At 39.2% G+C, this 24,269-nt stretch overlaps 2 protein-coding genes across 3 annotated transcripts in view; one reads left to right on the forward strand and one right to left on the reverse strand.

Annotated features, from left to right (window-relative positions):
- MGAM (maltase-glucoamylase) overlaps window positions 1–24,269 on the forward strand; it is a 141,825-nt gene that overhangs the window by 8,388 nt on the left and 109,168 nt on the right.
- CLEC5A (C-type lectin domain containing 5A) lies at window positions 3,085–13,172 on the reverse strand. 2 transcript variants are annotated; one of them, XM_041751814.1, is made up of 7 exons: window positions 13,016–13,172; window positions 12,427–12,525; window positions 11,545–11,604; window positions 10,052–10,111; window positions 9,601–9,737; window positions 6,237–6,340; window positions 3,085–4,130 (listed from the first exon to the last, which is right to left on the reverse strand). In XM_041751814.1, exons 2-7 carry the CDS (start codon window positions 12,503–12,505, stop codon window positions 4,016–4,018), a joined length of 555 nt encoding a protein of 184 aa, XP_041607748.1. In that variant the 5' UTR covers window positions 12,506–12,525; window positions 13,016–13,172; the 3' UTR covers window positions 3,085–4,015. The 2 variants fall into 2 exon arrangements, with proteins under 2 accessions (XP_041607748.1, XP_041607749.1); XM_041751815.1 differs by lacking the exon at window positions 11,545–11,604.

Here is a 24,269-nt window from a genome sequence, read left to right on the forward strand (position 1 = left end):
TGAAATAAATAAATAGAAAAATATCTTTAAAAAAACAAGTTCTAAATGATTACTTACATCACAATGCCTTTTTATAAAGCCAGAAAGAATACATAAAATGAGATGAAAATGACTTTTTAAAAAACTGAATGATGAACACAGGAATCATAATGGTGGCTGCCTATGTTGTGGAGAGATAGAAGGGTGGAATCAGAGAAGACCACAGAAGTAAATATAAGCTGTTGTAAAGATTCTAGTTTTCAGAGATACCTGGGTGGCTCAGTCAGCTAAGTGTCTGACTCTTAGTTTTGATTCAGGTCATGATCTCAGGGTTGTGGTCTCAGGGCTGTGAGATTGAGCCCTGCGTTGGGATAGCCCTGAGTATGGAGCCTGCTTAAGATTCTCTCCCTCTCCCTCTCCCTCAGTCCTTCCCCCCACCCCCGACTCGCCTGCTTTCCCTCTCTCTCAATGAAAAAGATTCTAGTTTTCATGTTCAGTAGTTTCATGAGTGTTATTACATATGTATTATATATAGTTATATATGGGTATCTATATATGTATACACACACAGACATGTACAACTATAACAAAACAAATACACAAAAGAATACCATGCATGTGCCAATTATGGGAAGGGCTTATGAAGGATTTTGATTTAAATCTTTGTACCTGAAAGTTGAGCATGATGATAGCTTGAGAGATACTCAAATACCTCTGCTACTGCAGACTCACTGGCCAGTAGTAAAGATACCTGAGGGAATCATGGGTGCCCCCTGCCGGAGTCATAGTCTTTATAAGAGGCTATGGTAAAAGTGGAGGGTCAGACATTTAGTGCATTATTACTGAGCCCCTGCTAAGGGAGACTCAGGAAGTGAAGCAGGACTATTCAGAATGCAAATGTCACCAGAGGATATGGCTTTTGAGGGTGGGGATTGGCAACAGGAGGGCAAATAGGCAAAGGTTACCTCTACCTGATGTTTTTAGTTGTGAATCAGTACTGATGTGTCAACATCTGTGGACAGGGGTTAATGACTTTGGTCATGGGCCCAACAGTTCACACAGACAAGATGGGTAATGTAAGCCAGAGCCATGGGAGGTATGGTTTTGACAGTCACAGAATTTTTGAAGCACCTTTTCCTGACTTGGGCATATTTTTATTCCTATATTGTAAATGAGTAAACAGAAATTCTGAGAAATTAAGTGGCTTTCCTACATTCAGCTTTTAGCCTTGAAGAGCTCCTTCTTGGATAAAGATCTCAACTTCAAATCTTCCACAAAGTGCTTCCCCTATTGTTTATGGCTACTGAGGGACATAGTGGGAATTTTACTTAATATACACAAGAATTTTGTGAGGAGGGGTTACTGCCTCATTTTATAAGTAATGAAATTAAGGAACAGAAAGAGTAAGAAATGTGTACAGATTTATATCACATATTGGAAGCAAAGCCAAACATTCTAATCCATGGTTTACTAAATTTCCATTGCATTAAAAAAAAATACCACTGCTGCCCAATAAGGTCACATTTATCTATGCTCTTCAGGATCCAACAACACCTATACTCCCCAGGATTGAATTTAAAACTGAAGGGTCCCTATTCCCTATATGCTACTTACCCCCACCTCAGCCCACTGGGCCTCTTTTAGAACTTTCATAGAAGTATGTCCTCATCTTGGGAAAAATTTGGGCTGTCTACTAGGGAAATTACTACATGTCTACATTTCCTGACTTTGGAAGTCTGAAATTTATTCTGTCACAAAACAAGAAGTATGGCAACCACAATTCTCCCTTCTCAAAATAAAAAAGTTGGGGTTTTCTTTCTGTTGTCTGGATTCTGGGGCTTACACTTGGTGTATAATTCTGTTTATTTTTTTATCAACCATAGTCTCAGCCTCTCGCCACTCCTCAACTGCAGCATTTATTCTTTGCTAACACCACATCTGCTCCACCCCAAACAAATTATTTCTGGTAACTTCCTTCAAACAACTTCTAACACTTAATATATTACCTCATTAGCCATGTCAATTGGACAAAAATTATGAGACCTGGGAATATAGAAACAGAACCTAGTATTGTAACTAAAAATTAAACATTAATTTTCTTTGACACACATCTGATGATATACACAGTCATTGTGGTATGTTGTCATTATTGTCATTAGACACAAATGGTGAACAGTTTACTTAGGTGACTATAATTTTTATTAGTTTTACTACAGTCTTCTCTTATGGTTTAATTCTTGTTACTCCAAACACAGAGGCATGTCACTTTTACTTTCCATTTACTGAAGAGAGTATGAAGTTGATGTTTTGTTGCAAGTGCAGAGAATTGCCAGGATGCCCCCAAGACTTTTCTGCTTTTTTCTTGCCTTTCTTCCAGTATGGCCAAATGAACTCTGCTTCCTCTTGCATATGATTGCCACTGGTCCCTGGTGTTCCCTCTCTACTCTCGCTACTATATGTCTACTTCTTGCCTACACCCTATGTTTCCTTGAGCAGTCCTCTTCTGTTTTACTCCTTGGTCAACTGGACCACTTCTGGTTTGGTGTGATGCCAATCAGTACAAGGCTATAACATCTTTGGGTCATGAGGCTATACCTGGTAGCAGGGTCTCTCTAAACTGCAGGTAGGAGTATCTTGTGATCACTGGGGGACAGGAGACTCCTATAAATTCTTAAAATACGCTTAAAAAGCATGGTCAGGTAATAAAAACCTACTAAAATGGAGATTCAGGTCAAGACCAGGAATGTTTAAACTTGAGTGTCAATTCAGGGCTTTGTAGAAAAATATTGATAAAAAAAAGAAAGAAAAATATTGATCAGTTTGCTTGGTCATCTTGGCTGTCTGGTTTCTTTCTTTCTTTCTTTCTTTCTTTCTTTCTTTCTTTCTTTCTTTCTTCTTTCTTTCTTTCTTTCTTTCTTTCTTTCTTCTTCTTCTTCCTTCCTTCCTTCCTTCTTCTTCTTCTTCTTCTTCTTCTTCTTTCTTTCTTTCTTTCTTTCTTTCTTTCTTTCTTTCTTTCTTTCTTTCTTTCTTTCTTTCTTCTTAAGGATTTTATTTATTCATGAGAGACACACACACAGAGAGGCAGAGACATAGGCAGAGGGAGAAGCAGGTTCCCTGTGGGGAGCCTGATGTGGGACTCGATCCCTGGGACCCTGGGATCATGCCCTGAGCCAAAGGCAGATGCCCAGCCACTGAGCAACCCAGGCTTCCCTGTCTGGTTATTTTCAAAGGGATTTCCTGGAAGATTCCTGTCCTGGCTGGACCCGTTTCCATTCCTGTGAACAATGCTATCTCTGCTCTAAGCTTGGCTCCAGGAACCCTTCCCCAGGCCTGGCCTCAATTCAGCCTGAGGAGGACTCTGCTATCCCACCTGGAGTGTAGGTCGGGAGCATATGAACAAGGATCTCTTAGGAACAGAGATGAGGTCAGGGAGCTGAGTTTATCTCTCTTCTATCCCTGCTATTCTAAATAATGTTTTCACCTATTGAGTCTGCAGTTTCTCCCCAGTAGTAGAGGCATGTGTTCTGAGGATAAAACGGACCCTGGCAACAGCCTAAACCCTGTTGATCAGTCAGAAATACTCAGTTCTGTGGAAACAGACCTTGCCATTGTATTAACTGAGTTGTCTCCATAAAATGACCCTGTCTCCTGGGTTAGCACCTAATCCCCCAGAGCAGATCATTTCCCTACATGGGCAAGGACCTCTCCTAGTACATAGATGGAGAAAGGAGTCATTGACAGATGCCTGGTACATATCTAAAAAGAGTCACAGGTGTGACGCTCACAGGAAGTGGAGTCTCCGGGGACTTGCTGGCCTAGAATGGGGAGTTTGCCTCTGTTGTGTGTATGCGAGTCTATTTGTGGAGGGGCTGGAGCACTAGCCCCAAGGATGAGTTAGGGAGCTCTGTTAGTGACCTGTGGAGGACTGACACACTAATTTGATGCTCTGTGTGTCCTGGACCAATCTTAATTATATTCTTTTGCTTTCTCCATAAGTGTATTTGTCGTTCTTGTCATAGGCCACAGAGAACTGCAATCATTTGGCCTCCTTCTCACAGATCCAACGGAAGTTGACATCACAAGATGCAGCATCATATGTATTTGTTAGGCCAATGGTCACACAGTTGAAGTTCTGATGCTGATTGGTAATGCTAAATGGGAGAGAAAGTGTGGTGAAGGCCCATCATTTCAGCCCTGCTTTTTACTGATCCTCGCCCCCAAATCCAGATCCAGCTCCATACTCGCCCTTTCCTGTGAGCTCTCCTGTGAGTGTTTGTGGACTCACAGTCTTGGACTAACTCACTCTTGTACTTGGTTAGAAATACCACATCTGTCTTTTGCTCTCAGAAATAATGTTTTAATACTGTATGCACTACATTCACAGCAGGAGGGCCAGGAGGAGGAAAGAGGAACCAACTGGCTTTAGAAGAAAGTGTGTTGACTTTCTACCTCTTTTTCTGTCATTCAATCTGACTGGAAAGAGTCGGGTTTCATGGAAAGATCATTACTTTTGTAGTCGAGTGCATGTGGAATTAAAATGTGGCTCTTCCATTTCCCAGCTTGGTGATAATCAGTACATTTTTAAGCCTCTCATCCTTAATTCAACTGTTAAACGGAGATTAATAAAAGCATTTTCTACAGCTTCTTTGTGAATACTTTAGGAAATGACATGAGTAAGCGCTTAGCAAGTGACTAGCATTTAGTAGACATTGAATGAATCTTAATTTCCTCTTTCTGTGAGAAGCCCCAGTTATAGATTAGGGAACTGACTTACATTCTGTCTGACAACATCTTGATACATACACCAGGAATGTCATGTTCTCCATCAATGCTCATGTCCATGGAATGACACATAGAAGATATCTCTTGGGAATTAAAGCTATAAAGAACTTATTAAACTCAACACCAAAGAAACAAACAATCCAATCATGAAATGGGCAAAAGACATGAAGAGAAATCTCACAGAGGAAGACATGGACATGGCCAACAAGCACATGAGAAAATGCTCTGCATCACTTGCCATCAGGGAAATACAAATCAAAACCACAATGAGATACCACCTCACACCAGTGAGAATGGGGAAAATTAACAAGGCAGGAAACAACAAATGTTGGAGAGGATGCGGAGAAAAGGGAACCCTCTTACACTGTTGGTGGGAATGTGAACTGGTGCAGCCACTCTGGAAAACTGTGTGGAGGTTCCTCAAAGAGTTAAAAATAGACCTGCCCTACGACCCAGCAATTGCACTGTTGGGGATTTACCCCAAAGATTCAGATGCAGTGAAACGTCGGGACACCTGCACCCCGATGTTTCTATCAGCAATGGCCACAATAGCCAAACTGTGGAAGGAGCCTCGGTGTCCATCGAAAGATGAATGGATAAAGAGGATGTGGTTTATGTATACAATGGAATATTACTCAGCAATTAGAAACGACAAATACCCACCATTTGCTTCAACGTGGATGGAACTGGAGGGTATTATGCTGAGTGAAATAAGTCAATCGGAGAAGGACAAACAGTGTATGTTCTCATTCATTTGGGGAATATGAATAATAGTGAAAGGGAATATAAAGGAAGGGAAAAGAAATGTTGGGAAATATCAGGAAGGGAGACAGAACATAAAGACTCCTAACTCGGGGAAACGAACTAGGGGTGGTGGAAGGGGAGGAGGGCGGGTGTTGGAGGGGAATGGGTGACGGGCACTGAGGTGGACACTTGATGGGATGAGCACTGGGTGTTTTTCTGTATGTTGGTAAATTGAACACCAATAAAAATTAATTTAAAAAAAAATAAAAATAAACAACATGTAAAAAAAAAAATAAAGCTCATAGTTTTATGGCACAGACATTTGCTAATAATAACTTTTTTAAAAAAAATAACCTTTCTTTACATAAAGAAGCCCCATCTGGGGAATTTATAAGAACTTAGTAATAAAGTATGGTCTGTGGGTTAAATGAGACTTATGAGATACATCAAACAAATGGAATGTAGATGGATTTGTTTGGATTTTGATTTAAACAAAATAACTCATTGTATGAATAAATACCCTTCTACTTACAAATGTTTGATATGTTTCTTTATAAAAGTTTACAAAAAAAATGTGTCTCTCGAAATAGATGGGTGGAAGTAAGGAGAGGAATAAAACAAAAAACTAAGTCTCAGCCTTTGTGTTATTCCAGGACAAACCCACTGAATCTCAGGTCAGGTTTCTTTAGGTGAACTAAGATTCTCAGAAAAAATGTGAGATATTCACATACTTGCCATTGAACATGGAGTTGTCTATCCAATGCCATCTGTTCTTTTCTTGCTGGTGTAAGCCAATAAAATACTTCTCAGCACCAGTTTTGTCCTGGAGAAATTTCTAGAAGTTAACCAAAAATAAACAGTTCAACAAAAAAGGTGTTTTTTTTTTTTTTCTTTTTTCTGCAGTCTTCCTTTGCCAACAGGCCCTAATTATATCTGATTCTGGGAACAAGAAAGGCTGGTAAGAGACTCTGGATCTGGCTATAGCTGCCACTCACATAACCCCTAGAGTTGTTTTCAGTAGATACGGAGCGCCAGGATCACCTGGAGGTCTTGTTAAAACACTGCTTGCTGGGCTTCTGGTTCAGTAGGTCGGGTGTAGGGGACCAAGAGTTTGCATTCCCAACAAATTCTCAGGGATCACACTTGAAAAATGAAGAGGAAGGATACTGTATGATCTAAAAGAGGGCAATTTGAAATACTTCTTTTTTTATTTGGAATGCCTCTCTGCATAGAAGTATTTCATTGCCAGAAATTTTACATTCCAAATGAGGTTGGATCAAGTGAACTTCTTCAATAGTTACCAAGGGAATACAGTTAGGGAGTTTTAAAAGTGTGTTGAGAAATAATCAGTGTTTTTGAGTATTTGCTAAATTGACACCAATCCATGTTATCATAGTTTCTTTATTAAACTCATGAATCACAAATCATTCCAACTAGAAGTCTGGGAGTCCTTGAGCTCTTCCCTGTACTTTTCACATACCTCCTATAATCAATAGGTATCCAAATTCACTTGGATATTCCCTCCATACCCAGAGTTGTTGCCTTTATTCCTCCTTTTCCAATATTCTCCTTCCCCCAAATACCTCATTTCATTATTCTTTAAAATTATTGTCTCATTTAACAAAGATTTCTTGAATGTCTGGTGAGCTGTGGTCCAAGGCAAGGGATATGAAAGCAAATTAGTGTCTCCTTAAAGAAATTATGATCTAAAACAAGGGTTGGCAAACTCTAGCCAGTGGACAAAATCCAGACTTTAGCCTGTTTTTGCAAATAAGGTTTTAATGAAACACATGCAGGCCCATTTTTACATGTCATCTATGGCTAATTTTGAGCCACAAGGGCAGCATTAAGTGGTTGTGATAGAGACCTTATGACCCAACATACATAAAACATATACTATATGACCATTTAAGAAAAATTTGCTGACCCATGGTTTAAAGTACAGGTTCTTAACCCTTAACTCTCTTGCTCGAAGTCATGTATGATTACCAAGGGGATCCCTGAGGCTGTTGGAAATTTATTCAAACTATCATGCCAATATGTTGTTTCTGGGATTCTATAGATTTCTGGAGATTTCTATAGATTTTATCACCATTTTAAAATGTCAGTGATTCCAACATGGTGAAAATCCACAAGTCTAATAAGAGAAGATAGAGGAGTTAACCAGCATGGCAACGAGGTGTCCCAGGTGGAATGCTAGGGAATATGTACTAGATAGAGCACAGGCAGAAAGGAAGAAGTGATCAATTCTACATGGATTTGGGCTTTTTCTAGAAAGACTGTAGATGAAGTGGTCCTGGAGATGGACTCTGAGAGATAGCTGTTTGTCAGGAAAACACAAGGGGACGGCATGGGTCAGAACTGGACTTTCTGGAGTGGAGAGATTTGGATCACAGGTAGTTTGCTGAGCAGTCTGGGGCATTTTGAGGGACTGCAAGCTGCTTAATGTGGTTGTGCAGAGGTAGAAGGGAGGTGAGTGGAGAGATAAGACTGGCAAGAAGGCAGATGCTAGACTGTATAATGCTGAAGAAACCAGACTTTAACCCACTTTAATTTGGAAAATGGCACAGACGGTTTAGAGTTTTAGAGATGTTATTGTGTGGGTTCTATGGAGGATAGGTAAGAAGGGGCAAAATCAGGGGCAAAGAGATGAGTTAGAAGAATTTGGAAGAAATCCAGGTGAGATATGAAAAATTTGCTGTGGGGAGAGAGGAAAAGACTTGGTTAGCAGCTAATTTAGGGGAGAAGAGAAGAGGTAAAGTCTCAGAAACCATCGCATTCAATCTTGGGTGGAATGACTGCTCACCAATACTTGGAATATAAAAGGAGAAACCAGTTGAGGCAAATATAATTTGGCTCAGTTTTGAACATGGTGAATTTTTGGTGCTTTTGAAACATCAAAGTAGATTTTGATATTCTGTTTGATCCAGAGAAGACTCATTGGGGATACCGACTTGAGATCACTAGCAAACCATTGGTGTGATGAGCTTTTAATGGAGAATGCCAACGAAGACACTTGACATGCACCAGAACTTGAGGGTTGAGTAGAGAAAGAGGCTGTAAACTTCCTCTCTCAAACCTCTTATTCCTCTCTTCTTTTCTCCCTCCCAACCCTCCTGCCATTTTACTCCTGGCTTTCTACTGTAAGGCATTTCCCCTTTCCATCTGTGTACTCAGCCTCAGAGGATCTGTAGCATCCTGACCCTTGCTCTTTGTTGGACACCTGTTACCAAAATTCAGAAAGGGCCCTTTTATGAATTTTCCTCAACCACAGGAGGACTTTATAGAGTAGGAGTGAAAGATGAAGGGCAGAGAAGCCGGCGTACAGTATCTCCCACATGCCTAGCACTCAGCAGATGCTTAGGATTTGAAGGAGAGGCAACTATAAACTTAAATAACTTATGATCTAAAATTGATTAGAGTGTGGGTTTTAGAGCTAGTAAGATCTCAATTCAATCCCGCCCTGTCACTTGAAAGGTATATGACCTTCTAAGGTCAAATTATTATTTTGTGCCCTAACTTCCTCATATATAAGATATGGATAATAAAACCTCCTCAGAATCGTTAGGAGGATAAAAAGAAATAGTAAAATAAAGGATTTTGCATTGTGTTAACCATCTTTATTATCATAATTATACACTGCAATCCCAATTCTATGACCTGATTCTTTGGTGTTCATATGGCTAATTTTGTTAATTTGCATCTTCCTTATTTATGAGGCTGACTTGCATGATACATTAAGAGCTCACGTATATGAAGTCTTCTATAAGTTTTAAGCAACTCTTAAACACATTTGGGGTTATTCCCTGCACTTTAAATATCCTGGCCCATCCTCAGGATACCAGTGCACCACTAAGCCTCATGGGAGACACCAAAAGTGTGGATTTCCCTCGCTCAGGATGATCTGAGGAATATACGCCAATGCTACTGAGAAGAGTCTCTCACCTTCAGATTCAGAGCAAGGAGCTGGGACTCTCAGCCAGCCACCTCCCCATTCTTCACCTCCACCCTGCCCCTGTCCACTAATCAAATTGCCCCACCATCTCCACCTGCTGTAGGGTGGGCTGCTTTACTGCATCATCCCAGTGCTCTCACCAGTTTTTCTGGTGTGTCGACAATGGCCAAAGTGGATGCTTCTGTTTTGCAAAAGTCCCTGCTTTTGTTCCAAGGCAGTTCAAAAGGGGACAACCAAAAGCATCTTCTTTGAAGAAAATACCACGTCCTGGAGCAAGCTAAATAAATCCAAGAGAAGAGAGTATAGGATTAGTAGTTTGAAGTGTGAACCTTGGAACTGAGTCAAACCATAGTGAGGCTTGAGTTTCTTTATAGCAGTCATATCAATGTAAATTATTTTTAATCCCGAAAGAAATCCCATGCAGTCTAGTCTGAGTTTTCCTGTGGACAGAGTGAAGAGGATGAATTAGAAGGTCTTTATGGCCCCTTTGGGCAAGAAAGTTCCATGAGAAAGGAGGCAATGGGTAAAGTGCCTAAGAATTCAGCACATAAAGACCTGGGATGGAGAGGAGAGTATGATCATGCAATTTACCTGTTCTAGAACTCTCTGTGGGAACTGAACTGACATCACTGCTCCCAAAAGTCGGTGACACTGAAACAGAAGCAAAGGACGTGGGATATTGGCAGACACAGAGGGAGGTGAACATCTAGAAATTTCCTATGGACAGAGAAGACTCCATTTGTTTCTTTAAATATAAATAAGGGAATTGATAGGCCTCTAAGAAGCCTCATTTTTCCTAGGAGCACTGTCTGGCCAAGTGGACCATGCAGTGGCTTTGGAAGCTGGTGAAACCCCTTCTCTGGTGCCCAGTTATTTGTCCTGTGTGGCTGAAGACCACTTTAGTTTACCCAGACGCCACATCAGCTACTTCCAATGACAGGAATGAAACATACCAGTTAGTATTCACTTTTTATTTCAGTTCCCAGTTCAAAGGTTCTTTGTAATATAAAATAACCTGGTTTTTAGGAGAAGCCATGTGGGGATTATAACTAAACAGAACTCCATAAATAAATATTTCATGAATTGCTTCCATATAGCTCACTGTACTGGGAGCCTCAGTTGATAACAAAGTTGAACAAGAAATTATCTCTCTCCTCAAGATGTATGTAGTAATAAATGTTTTAAGATGAAGTGAGAGGGAGGTCCTTGGATAAGCTTTAAGAGGAGGAAGGTTTACTCAGGAGAGCCACGTCTCAATCATCACTTTATGCCCCTTGACTTCTGGCATGGGGCCTTGTGCTTCATAGGAGATGGCTGACTGATAGCTCCTGTTCTTATTCTTCTATCGTTGGTCTAGCAGAGCGCTTGGAACACAAAAAAGTGCCGAATACAATCTTTGAGTTTTACTGTGGGACACAGGTTGGGGTTTTTTGTTTTGTTCTGGTTTGGTTTTGGGTTTTTTTTTCTTGTATAACAATTCCTTTAGGTGTACAACATGTCAGAGTTTATAAAGTCCTTTCCTATGACATTACAGTGATTATATACCAATCATCCTCATACCCAGCAGAAAAATCAAGGATCAAAAATTTTTATCAGCTTAGTCTGGGTTTCCTATCTATAAAAACAAGGGAATTAATTAGAAGATCTTTTTTCTTTTTTTTAAATCTCTGAGTGTACTGCATTTATTTTTCCCGCTTTATTGAGATATAATTGGCTTAAAACATTGTGTAAGTTTCAGGCGTACGAGGTGATGATTTGATTCATGTATATGTTGCAAAATTATTAACCACAGTAAGGTTAGTTCTAACCTCCATCACCTCACATAATTACCTCTTTTTTTTTTTTTTGGAGTGAGAACATTTAAGATCTACTCTCTTAGCATCTCTCAAGTAGTGTATAATAGAGTATTAACTATAGTCACCATGCGGTACGTCAGGTCCCAGAACTTATTCCTCTTATAGCATATCTTTATGGACCCTCCCTGCAAATGAATTTCTTGGGAAAGGAAGCCTTGAGAAAGGTCTGTAAGAAGTCTGCACACATGAACTGAGAGGGTCAGAGGACATCATTATCATGTACATTACCCCTTCCATAGATCTCAGTGGGAAGGAGGCTGTCTTCACTTCCGCCAAAAATCTGTGGGACTACAAAGAGAATCAACTGTTGGCTCAGCCCCAAAGGTGGTGGTAGAATGAATATAACAAACGAACACCCCCCCTCCTCCCCCCGCTGGGGCTGCTGGGGCACCATGACTCTTGCTGTGAGATCTGGAGCTCTCTGACTCAGGTCACCAAAGGATGCATAGATGGGATTTTTTTGCAAATGTGTTTACTTATTCATATTCATATTCGTTCCTGCTCTTTTATATGGCACTCATTGTGTCTTCAGTTTGGGTCAAAGGGAAGATGCCTCTTACCTAACTGCTGTCTTTTACTCACATTTCCTTCCTCATTTATGTTCCCCACTGGTTCCTGGGGCCGGAGAAGATTCTTGCAGCTATGGAAAAACCCTTTCCTATGAGGCCTCTTCTAAGCATCTGGATGAAAGTTTCTGTGGACATAGAGGGACATTTCTCTCCCAGTAAAATCCCATTACCTCATCATGCTGCTCTTCAGCCTTATCATTGGGTTGAACTGGCACTGATTTTCAAGTTTGAGGAACAGTAACAAGCTGATGAGTATTTCACCTCAGATTGCCCAGCTAACACTGCAGTGGCAAAACCTTTGTGTGGTGTTCTAACCATCAGATGCTGGCCAGTTCTGTATCTCCAAGGCAGACCGAGGAACCTGGCCCATGGTGTGTGTCAGGGAGTGAGAAGAGTATCCTCAGTTGCCCCTACACTGGGTTGTTGCCCTAAGGTGGAAAGACTTAAGCATGTAGCCTTTATAGTCAACTTTGCATTCTGAGAGGAAAGTCAAAGAATAAGAGAGAATGTGGTTGGGATAAGAGGTTGCTCAAATACTCACAATATAGCAGAAATAAGGTCATCCCAACAATTTTAAGCACCACTATGGTAAGCACAGAGATGATCATGTGCCAGTTCATGATGGAGGAGCTGAGGAGACCTGTGGGGATTAGAGCACAGTCCACTTTTAGGATCTGGGAGAAAAGAAAGGCTTCTTTCTGTAGGACACATGCCTTTCTCAGAGCACCCCTGGAGGGCTTGGAAGGCAGTTGTGCCATTGACAGCTAGCTTCAAGAATGAGATCCAACCCATGCCTAGAAGACACACAGTATCTTGTACTGATTGGGAGCCTTTGAACTTGGCATGGTACCTCTCCTTCACCCATATCTTAGCTCTAGATTTTAGCCCTCTCTAACTATGGCCTCCTAAACTCTGTCTAATGGAGTAAATCCTCTCCTGGACTTTGAGAATCCTTAGCTTTGAAATGACCTTGTTCTCTAGGACCTTCTCTGTGGTATTGGCCATACTGACTTCAATTGTCAGAAGTCTCAGTCTCCAAAAGACTATGCCAGGACTCTGACAGACAAGACAAGTGTCTTTTGGCATTGGAAAAGGGTCAACAATCGTACAGTGAAGACAAACAGACTCACCTGCTCTCTCTTGGGAAGGCTGGCCTAGTTTTCAGGTGAGGGTCTTCTCGGTGGCCTTATGTTTGGTGTGGTGGGCAGAGGCACCTTCAGAGAATATGGTCTTCTGTTCAAGCACTGCCCTTCTTTCTTTACACAGTCTCTCTATCTTGGCAGCATCCCTGAGTAAAGGCCTCTTCCTGTTCAGTGTTCTTGGCAATGGGAGTGGGTGGCGCAAGGAGGGGAAGGGAGTTTATAGCCTCTGCAAGAGGAAGCTTCCTACCAGAGGGTTTCTAATACAAGGGAACATTTTTTTTAAAGATTTATTTATTTATTTATTTATTTATTTATTTATTTATTTGAGAGAGAGAGAGTAAGAGAGAGAGAGTAAATAAAAAAAATGCACAAGGTTTGGAGGAATGGTGGAAGTTGAAGAAAAAGTAAGGCTGGGGCCCTTAAGCTGACCATCGGCTTTCTCTGACACCTCTCCTCATCTATGTCTGGGTTTGGTCCCTTATGTCTATGCTCTTACAGTACCCATGTATATCTCAATTATGCTGTCTTTTTGTTATTTAATTTCTTCTTCCTTGTTGATCTCGATTAGCTCACTGAAGCAAGAGGTATCTTTTACTGCTGTATCCCAATGCCCTGTATAAGTCCTCATACTTAAATACTCAGAATGTCTGTCAAATAAATGAGTTGTTTCTTCTGGAATAGGGACTCCCTGAAAGACCACATCTTGACTTCTTGTTTGCTAATGTATCCCTTTGTGCCTAGAAAACTCCTTGGCACATGGGAGGTCCTCAATAAATATTTCTAACAGGAAAAAATAAAAACAAAAGAAATGCAGTGGGAAAGACAGGTAGTAAAATGTTAACAAGTAGAGAATCTGGGTGAAGGGTACCTGGAAATTATTTGTATTTTCCTTGCAACCTTCCTGCATTTCTGAAATTATGTCAAAATTAAAATTTTAAGACAAGAAATCTACCTGAAGTTACTAATGTTAGAGAGCAGGTCCTCCTATGCCCCATCTGTTCTATTCCATGTCATACAGCTCTGCACAGTACCCTCTGTCATGGACTTCTCCTCTCTAGCCCCAGCTCACCTTCTAGACTATGTGCCATGTGAAGATGGGGACCATTCAGTATTTCTTGAGTATGACACTCTGCTAGATACAGGAGTGAAGTGAGGGTGAATAGTCATATTATCAAGGAATTTCTACTGCATGTTAAATTTGAAGCTTTCCTTTTATTATATTTCCCCTAATATAAAAGCTACATGTGCTCATTATAAAAAATGGCTAGAAAATATTTTCAGGGAAAATTGAAAAAACAAAAAAGTTCATATAAGTTCACACGTTTAGCTATAGTCACTGTTAACATCTCTGGGTGTATATTCTTTCTAAATGAGTAGGTAGTAGACAGATAGATGATAGATGATAGATACTGTATGAAAAATGAGATCATATTGCATATGTTGTTTTGTAATCCATACACCAGAAATTAAACTCGTACTATATAAATGTACTTCTATGTTAAAATATAGATTTGGTAATGTATTATTTTTATTTATTTTTAAGTAATCTCTACACCCAACATGAGGCTGGAACCATGATCCCCTGAGATTAAGAGTCCCATGCTCCACTGACTGAGCCAGCCAGCTTCCCTGGAAATGTATTATTTAATATACATATAGTATTTGGGTGTAAACGTAATATAATTTACTTAATAATTGACAGCTGTCTCTCGAAAAATTAAGGGGCTCCTGGGTGGTTCAGTTGGTTAAGCGTCTGACTCTTGATTCTGGCTCAGGTCATGATCTCAGGATTGTGAGATTGAGCCCTTAAGATTCTTTCCCTTTCCTTCTTTCCTCCACCCCTGGCTCTGCTTCCTCTTTCTCTCGAAAAAGAAAAAGAAAAAGAAAAAGAAAAAGAAAAAGAAAAAGAAAGAAAAAGAAGAAAAAGAAAAAGAGAAAAAGAAAAACAAAACAATTGACAATTGTGATTCTTCTGGTAAAGTATAGTGGATAAGAACAAAATTTTTAAGTTAGTCCTGGGTTTGGTTACTGCTTCTGCCATTCACTAGCTGGATGTCATTAACTAAGTTCCTTAATCTCTTTAAGCTTCCATTTCTTTATCTAATAATGAAGTAATTGTAGTAAATGCTACATACGATTGTTGTAAGAATTAGCAAGGTAATGCTTATAATTTTATCAGCATGATACCTGTCACCTTGGTATAAATTCTTAGTACTTTAGTGATTTTCTCACATGCTCAATGTACAGAGAACACTCAAGTACAAGCATCTCCATACACAGCCTAAATAATTTCCTTAGACTAACTTCTCTACAGCTTAAGTGCTGGATCACAAGACATGGACATTTTGAGAGTTTTGAAATATTAAAATTGCCTCTTATGTACTTGGAGAGTCTTCTAAGCTGTGTGTGTGTGTGTGTGTGTGTGTGTGTTGTTGTTGTTGTTGTTGTTGCTGTTGTTTTTAATCTGATCAAACCTGATTTTCTCTGGTCACAGTGTAATTACTTGGAGACCCTGGGTAGCTATCCAGAAGGACTCCACGTATTTATTGGACCCCCGTTATGCTCACCATGTCACTATTCTAGGCAGTGTGGGTTTCAGAGACTTGACTGTTGTTACGTAGGAGCTGATTACTTAAGAGACTTGCTGATGAACTTTATCAATAAAATTAATACACTTTAGTGTCAGGTGAATTTTCTACTACAGCAAAGCATAAAATCTTTCAAGTAACACCAGAAGGGGAGAAAATGTCATAATACAAAGGAATGTCTGCAGAGGATTTGGGGGAAGCCTTCTGACTGACACAACATGGGACAGTTCTGTCTCGTGAAGAAATCTAAAGAAAGATCCAAATTCTTTTTCAAGGCGTTTGGAGTCCAGTGATTTCTTTAACCTTGACAGCATCAGAAAAATTGCTATAGAATCAGAAGTCTGCAATGGCCAATAAAAGTGCCACTGAAGGGTTACCGGAGAAGAAGTCAACAGCATTTGGAGTCCACAGCCCATTGCTTTGGGAAAATCATCAGGAAGGACCTTCTAGCTGCATGGTTATAAGGAACGTACCCATATATTGTTTTTGAAAAAAGATGAGATCACTATAATCCTCACTTAGATGTTATAGGCTGAGGAATAAGACTCTCTGCTTAGTGAGTTAAATTGGACATTTCTTCTCCAGACTAAGCCATAAAAATACAGGAGAAAGTCTTTTTTAAGGAGGAAAATTGACTTTAATGGATATAGAGTTTCAGTTTTACAAGATGAAAAGAGCTATGGTGATGGATGGTGGGGATGGTTACACAGCATTATGAGTGCACTTACAAATGGTCAAGATGGAGAATTTTATGTATATTTTCCCACAATAAAACATTTTTTAAAAAGATAGAAAAAAGATCTGACTTTGGTAATCTTCACATGATATTAAAATGAAAATGCAGTCTTTAGCACGTATATTCTGCAGTGTAATAATTGTCTTACTAAGACAATGGAATTTGCTGTAAACTCTAATTGCCAGAGTTCAGGGCAATAGAAAACTATGCCCACACCTGTTCTTAGAAAAAAATTTGAAGGATACACAGTATATAGCTAAACAAGGCTCTTCTGGTATATTGTGGGTGTGCTATAGGGAAAACAGCGTGTGTGTGTGTCTGTGTGTAAGAGAGAGAGAGAGTAAGAGAGAGAGAGAGAGAGAGAAGAGAATTGAAATGGACAGTTATTAAGAACTCTTCCAAGGGAGAGCAAAAATAGGAGTCATAGAATTTCCCTTCACTCAGCTTCTAGGATCAACTATTAAAGCTGGGAAGTATGGCACCAAACAGATGGACTACCTGTTTTCAAAATCTACACCCTGTGGTGACAAGGCAGCAAAAATACCAGTGACAGTAGGAACTGTGACTGGCCACTTTGGATTGATAAGCAACCATAGATATCATGGGGTGGTATCTGGGAAGGAAACCTAGAAGAAGGGGCTCTTATGATTCATTGCTTGCTGTTTTGGAGTGGTATCAATATGACTTTTTACCAAAATAACTATATTTTATACATCACACAGAGAAAGATAAATTCTGTCTCTTGAGCTTTATTATTAGGCACATGGACATTTAAATGTATATATTACCTTCATTATATATTGCAGGAATTCTTTCAATTAGTTTAATGAGAAAACTTGGAAATTGAAAGAGACCTCGTGTTTCTTCTTAGCTTCACAGTCACAATTCTTGAAAGGATTGTCAGTTTTTACTGCCTCACCTCCCACTTTCTCCTCAGGTCACTCCAATACATATCCCACCATGACTACATCACAAAGTAATGACCCCTACTCATTAGTTAAATGCATACAGTTTGGTCTTCATATTTCCTGATCTTGAACAAGGGCCTACATCATCTTATGTTGTATACCTTTTTGGCCTCCATGATTCTACATTCTCCTGGTTTCCCATCTTTCTCTCTAGCCTCTCCTTTTACTTTCTTCTCCTACGTGTATTCCTTAAATTGTATACTTATCTCTCTTCTCTTCTGAGTCTCACAGTTTCAGTCACTCCTAAAGTGATTCTTAAATCTTTATTCTGAGTTTCAGATCTGTGTATTTTCTGTTTCAGTTTTCACTGAGATACTCCATAGGCAACCTGAAGTCAACATGTCCCTAAATTTATTAATTACTACCCTCTACTAAAGCACATTCCTCCCCTTATATTCTCTCTTGGAATATGAAGATCATCTATTCAGCTGCCCAAATCATAAAATATGAGTCTTCTCCTTGGCTTTTCTCCTCTCCTCCCCTTCTCTTCTCTTCTCTTCTCTTCTCTTCTCTTCTCTTCTCTTCTCTTCTCTTCTCTTCTCTTCTCTTCTCTTCTCTTCTTTCTCTTCTTTCTCTCCTCTCCTCTCCTCTCCTCTCCTCTCCTCTCCTCTCCTCTCCTCTCCTCTCCTCTCCTCCTCTTCTCTTCTCTTCTCTTCTCTTTTCTTCTCTTCTCTTCTCTTCTCTTCTCTTCTCTTCTCTTCTCTTCTCTTCTCCTCTCCTCTCCTCTCCTCTCCTCTCCTCTCCTCTCCTCCTCTCCTCCTCTCCTCTCCTCTCCTCTCCTCTCCTCTCCTCCTCTCCTCTCCTCTCCTCTCCTCTCCTCTCCTCTCCTCTCCTCTCCTCTTCTCTTCTCTCTCTTCTCTTCTCTTCTCTTCTCTTCTCTTCTCTTCTCTTCTCTTCTTCTTTTCTCTTTTTCTCTTCTCTCTCTTCCCTTCCCTTCCCTTCCCTTCCCTTCCCTTCTCTTCTCCTTTCTTCCACTCAGACTCTATGCCATGATGACTCTGACTCAAGTCTGTCAACCTGTGTTCTTTTCTCCTTTCTCACAGCTCGCTCCTGCTCTCTCACCAGGTCTATCCTCCATCCTCTCAACAATTTCCAGAGAAACCTCTTGCCATAATCTCGCTTCAACTGTTAACTCTGCAATCAGAATGATCTTTCTAAAATACAGACTTGATTGTATCATTTCCCTGACGAAACATTTGAATAACTTTCCTTTGCTGTTAGAATAATGTTTTGGTTCCTCAATGTGGTCTGTGAATCTTTATATGTTCATTCTTTTCACATATGTTGCTGAGTGCTTGCCATGTGCCAGATACTCTTCTAGGCACTTGGGATATACGTTCTGGTTTTTCTGTACGTCTCTGGACACCACATATACCCACGGACTATCTGCTAGTAACATTAGACTTCTAGTTCTTTATACACTTACTTAGATCAAGGTTTTTGTATATTCACCTGACATATTCTTACTGAGCACATAATACGTGCAAAGCGGTACTCAAACTACCTCCTCTCTCCAAGGTGTGTGTGTGTGTGTGTGTGTGTGTGTGTGTGTGTGTGTGTATATATCCCTATATACTCTTTTTAACTAGATACTTTTCACTCATTCTTTGAGTCTCAGGTTGAAGGTGACTTCATTCAGGAAATTTTTTTCTGATTCTCCTTCCTTACTCCAATTGGGTTTTAGTGCCCTTTATCTATGGACTTAAGGTATCATGTACTTTCTCCCTGAGGGCAAAGGGAAATGCATGATAATGCAGCTGTTTGCTTCCTCTGCTAGACTCTATGAAGTTGTGAAGGCAGGGGTGAGCTTATTCTTATCAGCACTATAACCCCAGAACATCCACAGTGCTTGGAACACTGCAATATGGCACTAGGTTTCTAGGCTTGTTGGATTTTTATCATTTACTTATGAGAGGGCGGTAAGGCCTATAAAATACATTTAATCACTTAAAATTTTGTGTAATATTCTTTGTGTGAGTTAAGTAGTTTTTAATAAGGATAATTTAAGAGCTAGACCATCTGTGAAGGTGGTGATTCCTGATTAGAAAGTTTCATATCTTACTTAAATAACTACCCTGAAGTATGGATTGTGACAACAGTACTTCAAATGATAACTATCACCTCTTAGTTTATATAGAGTTAATTTATGTTCATAATTTATGTTCATATATATGATACTAAACTGTGTTATTTTAAAGTAAATTGCCACATTGCAGATAATGTGACAACCCAGAATTCATAGGATGCGTGGAATAAGCCTGCTTTGGGAGCAACTAGAACTCTCTATTAGAACTGTATTATGTGGGGCACCTGGGTGGCTCAGTTAGTTAAGTGTCTGCCTTCAGCTCAGGCCATAATCCCAGGGTCCTGGGATCAAGCCAGCATCAGGCTCCCTGCTCAGCAGGGAGACTGCTTCTCCCTCTGCTTCTCCCCCTGTTTTGTGCTCTCCCTCTCTCTATCTCTCTCTCTCAAATGAATAAGTAAAATCTTAAAAAAAAACTGTATTATGTATGCTCTAACATTAAGAGTTAGGAACTGGAAGTGAGAGGTGGCAGTGGAGCCTAAAGAGGGGAAGGTTTAGAGCCTATGGGAAGGGTGTCAGGTTCTGGAGCCTACCAGGAACAGCATGGAAAGTTGGCTTCCACTTTGTGCAGTGGCACACTGAATAAATGAGAGGTCATGCTGCAGGGGATAGTCATCCACTTGGATTGCTGCATTCATAGCCAACTACTGCAGCATCAGGACAAAGAAACACTATGTTCAGTGGTCAGACTTCCTACTCAGGTTGTCTTTGGCAAAACAGAACCAAAGGGTGGAAAAACTCCCCCCATGTTCCTTCATCAAATCCTATAAGATTTGACCCTTTTAATATCATAACAGTCTCATTTCCACCTTGAGTGTAGGGGAGACTCCCTAATCTCCCACTTCCAGTTTTAACACAGAGGAAAAAAAGATCAGTGGATATGTGAGAATGCAATCACTCAAAATAGGGTGAACATTGTGAAGAAAGACCTGCCATGTCTGTCGGTGACACAAAGTCATTATCAGACACAGGAGATGCTAGAAAACATCTCTTACATTTTCACTATTTTAGAGAATACTGACTGATTTTATAAAAAGAATGTGCCCTCATATCATGAAATGGACAAACAAATGCTTTGAGATGTAGTGGCTGATGTTTGAGACAGTTTGTGGAGAGAAGGGTTCCGAACAGCAGATTAGATACTGCAAAAAAAAGAATGAGAATATTTGAAGATATCACTAAGATGTCAATTCAAAATTTACATAAAAAGAAAAAAAAGAGGGGATCCCTGGGTGGCGCAGCGGTTTGGCGCCTGCCTTTGGCCCAGGGCGCGATCCTGGAGACCCGGGATCGAATCCCACGTCGGGCTCCTGGTGCATGGAGCCTGCTTCTCCCTCTGCCTGTGTCTCTGCCTCTCTCTCTCTCTCTCTCTGTAACTATCATAAATAAATAAAAATTAAAAAAAAAAAAAAAAAAAAAAAAAGAAAAAAAAGAAAGAAGTGTTATTGGAGGAGGAAGAGACTATGATGCTGGATCCAGCAGAACTTTTATGTATGTTGTGCTGTGCTTTGCCAGGGAGGAACGTGAAACTGATATTTATAAGAGCTGTAATGGTCAAAGAAATTGTGAGAGATAGTGTAAGTGAAAAAGGCTGAAAGTTAGGCAAAATCAATGAAAAGGGATCCAAATCTACATAAACTGGGGCTTTGTTTAAAAAAGAAGAAAAAAATATATTCCAGAGGCCTCTAGGTAGAAAACTCTATGAAGGAAGTAAAATACTATGTGTGTTTCAGATTTTTGTTCAAAAATTCTAAGTCCCAGAAGGTAAGTCAATGTCTAGAGTTTTGATGGAGATGCTCAGGAACTAATAACTGAAATACATGACAGATTTGAACTTAAACTTGTTCATGGGATGTGGCTGCTAAGACTCAGAATTTGGAGCCCAACCCCTGCTCTCTCCACATGGCGAGCACCTAGAACTTGTCTGTGGTCACTGCAATCCAGGACTAACTGATGGGAAGCCTGATGGGAGGCAAGACTCTACCCTTCTCTTTAGTCCCTAAACTCAGCAGCCTTCAGGAGAATTCCTCAGGGCAATATTCTTGCTCTGTGCCCATCAATAGGAAAATAACATAAGACTAGAAGAATCCACTATAACATTCTGGGTAATTCGACTTAAATAGCGTCTTCTGAAGAGTTTCTCTCTTGGTTTCCTCTCTAGTTCCTCATCTCTTGTGAGTAAGTGCCCAAACAGGAAAACACCTCACACCACATGAGAGTGAGGTCATAGATTGGTAGCAGAGGTCATGGGCTGGCAGCCCACAGATTGCATTCAGCATGAAGCTATATTTTGTTTGATCTCTTCAGTGTTTTAAATAAATTGAGTCAACATTTTGAAATTTTGGAGCTTTCAACACATAGCCAAGTATTTAGAAGTTCTGATACTGCTGAGAACACATTCCCACAGGGAGCAGTGGGCTGGAGGCTGGAGCAGGAATCTGGACTCACCAGGTCTGTCTCCAGTGCTACCTCAGTGGAAGGAGTTCAGTTGTTAGCTATTGTCATGCTTGCAAAACTATTTTTTTTCTTAGAGTAGAGCAAGAGTTTAAAGGCTTTACTGAAAGGGGGAAATCAGGATGAGGCCATATGCTGCTAGAAAAATGGGAGAGAATGCATTTCTTTGTGAAAAGCAAATAATACTTTATGCATTGAAAGTGCAAAATATGTCTTTGCCAAAAAATAAAGTTTAAGATACCATTACAAAATAAAGAACAATTGCTGTATAGAAAAGATATCTGATGAACATTTAATTAAGTGGAAGAAAGAATTAGAATTTCCATAGGATTAATTTCTGAATGAAAATAAAATAGGTGATGCTTTTGTAAAAAAAAAAAAAAAGTGGCCATAAAACTTTTACAATGCTCTGAAACATTGTCTGTGGAGTGAAGGAGAAATTATATGACTACCTTATAGCTAGAAATACTGTGGTGTTTTAAATATTGAAGATGGTGGAGCACTTTCTAGAGAAGAATGAATCTATGATATTTTATTTTATTTTTTAGTTTTTTTAAGCTGCTACAAGCAATTTATTTTATTTTCGAAGTCATTCAACTCCTATCAAACATCATTCTAACTGTACATGTTCAAAAAGCTAAATGGAATTTAGAGTGTTAGATTTCTTTATTTAAAATCTAAATTCAAGTTAGTTAATATATAGTGTAGTATTGATTTCAGGAGTAGAATTTAGTGGTTCATCACTTACATGTAACACTCAATGCTCATCCCAGTGAGTACCCTCCTTAATGCCCATCGCCCACTTAGCCCATCTTCCCACCCACCTCCCTCCATCAACGCTCAGTTTGTTCTCTGTGTGTGATATTTTATAATCGCAGCTGATTCATTCAAGAAAAAATGTTGTATTAAACTGAACATAAAAAATAAATAAATAAACTGAACACAAAACACAAAATGTATGATATTGAGACAATGTTTTAAATCAACTGAAAAAATACCAATTGAAAATTAGAAATGTTTAATTGTTAGATTATATATTAATAATTTTATAATGCTTTTGATTTGGAGTTAGAAACGTAATTCTTTTTCTTTTGCAGATTACAATTTTAGATTAATAATGTTCATTGAGATATAATATTGTGCACTGAGATTTTTTTTTTGTGCACTGAGATTTTAACTAGAAACATTTAGTTGCATTCTGCTTCATAATGGAAAATAGTTGTTTTCAAGTATAGATTTTTAAAAATGTGAATAGAATATTTGATGAACAATTTTGAAATTAGAAACATATGTTGGAAATTAATCTTTTATTTTGTAACTTTAGAAATTTATTTAATGTCGTCTGTTTCACTTATGAAAAATTTTAGCATAGAAAATAGGTTAGATTATTTAGTGTTAAATAAGTTTTCCAAAATCAGACTTTTAGTAGAAAGAATGAATCCGATTTATACAATTGTGTATCTACGTGTAAATGTCCTAACAAAGAAGTATCCAGAGTGCTTAAATTGTGTGTAATGTCAACAAAAACAGGGCTGAGTCTTTGATGCAATCTTTCAAAAAATGTATCATGTAACATTTCAGAGGTATAAAAAGGAGTAAAGAATAATATAATAAATGCCCATCCATCTCTTAATCTCAGAAATGAAACATCAAAACATAATTAAAATTCATCTTGTACTACTCACCAAGAGCATTCCACTTCTCTTCCACCGCCAGTAACCACTCTCCTGAATTTGATGTTTATAATTCTTGCATATTTTTTCATACTTTGTTACACACCTACTTATCTCTGTATAATATATTGTGGTATATTCTAGGTATTTAAGGCCTACATAGATGGGATTGCATGAATTGTCCTAAAACATGCTTTTCTCATTTGACAGTAAATTTGTGAATTCACTGCTGTGTTGTATAAGATCCCATGCATATGTCACAATTTATTCATCTGTTCATCTATCAGTAAATACTTTGGTGTTTCAAATTTAGTCAGCGTTGTAGCTGAGATTTTAAACAGGCTTTAGGACTCTAGAACCCCTATGCTTAATTAATCACTGACTACATTATTCCCTGACTACACTATGAATTGTCTCTCTGAAAGTTTCTATTCTAGAAGCAACGAGTGGCAAGAAAAAGCACCTCTACCTGATATTCAAAGTCATTGTGCAAAGATCCAAATGGAAAAAGAAAGATACAAAATAGTGCAGTAGAAAAATCCAGGTTTACACAAAACTAAACTCTGTATAAACAACTGCTTGGATCCACTGAGTGTTAGGCTAACTTCAGAGACTCAAATATCACCTCCCCCAAGAATCCTACTAATCATTTCAGTTAAGTGTGAGGTTGGAATGTTTGGAATGAATGCTGGAAATTCTTAGTTCATAGATGGGTGGTTAGTTTTCTCATGCTTCCTTTG

This window comes from Vulpes lagopus, chromosome 4 (assembly GCF_018345385.1).
Source record: "Vulpes lagopus strain Blue_001 chromosome 4, ASM1834538v1, whole genome shotgun sequence".
Lineage (NCBI taxonomy): Eukaryota > Metazoa > Chordata > Mammalia > Carnivora > Canidae > Vulpes > Vulpes lagopus.

Coding starts and splice junctions, on each gene's coding strand:
- CLEC5A (XM_041751814.1), bottom strand. CDS start 12,505: ATGAACTGGCACATGATCATCTCTGTGCTTACCATAGTGGTGCTTAAA. Junction 9,738..10,051: donor CACAGAGAGTTCTAGAACAG/GTAAATTGCATG, acceptor GGATTTATTTAG/CTTGCTCCAGGACGTGGTAT. Junction 6,341..9,600: donor TCGACACACCAGAAAAACTG/GTGAGAGCACTG, acceptor GTTAACTTCTAG/AAATTTCTCCAGGACAAAAC.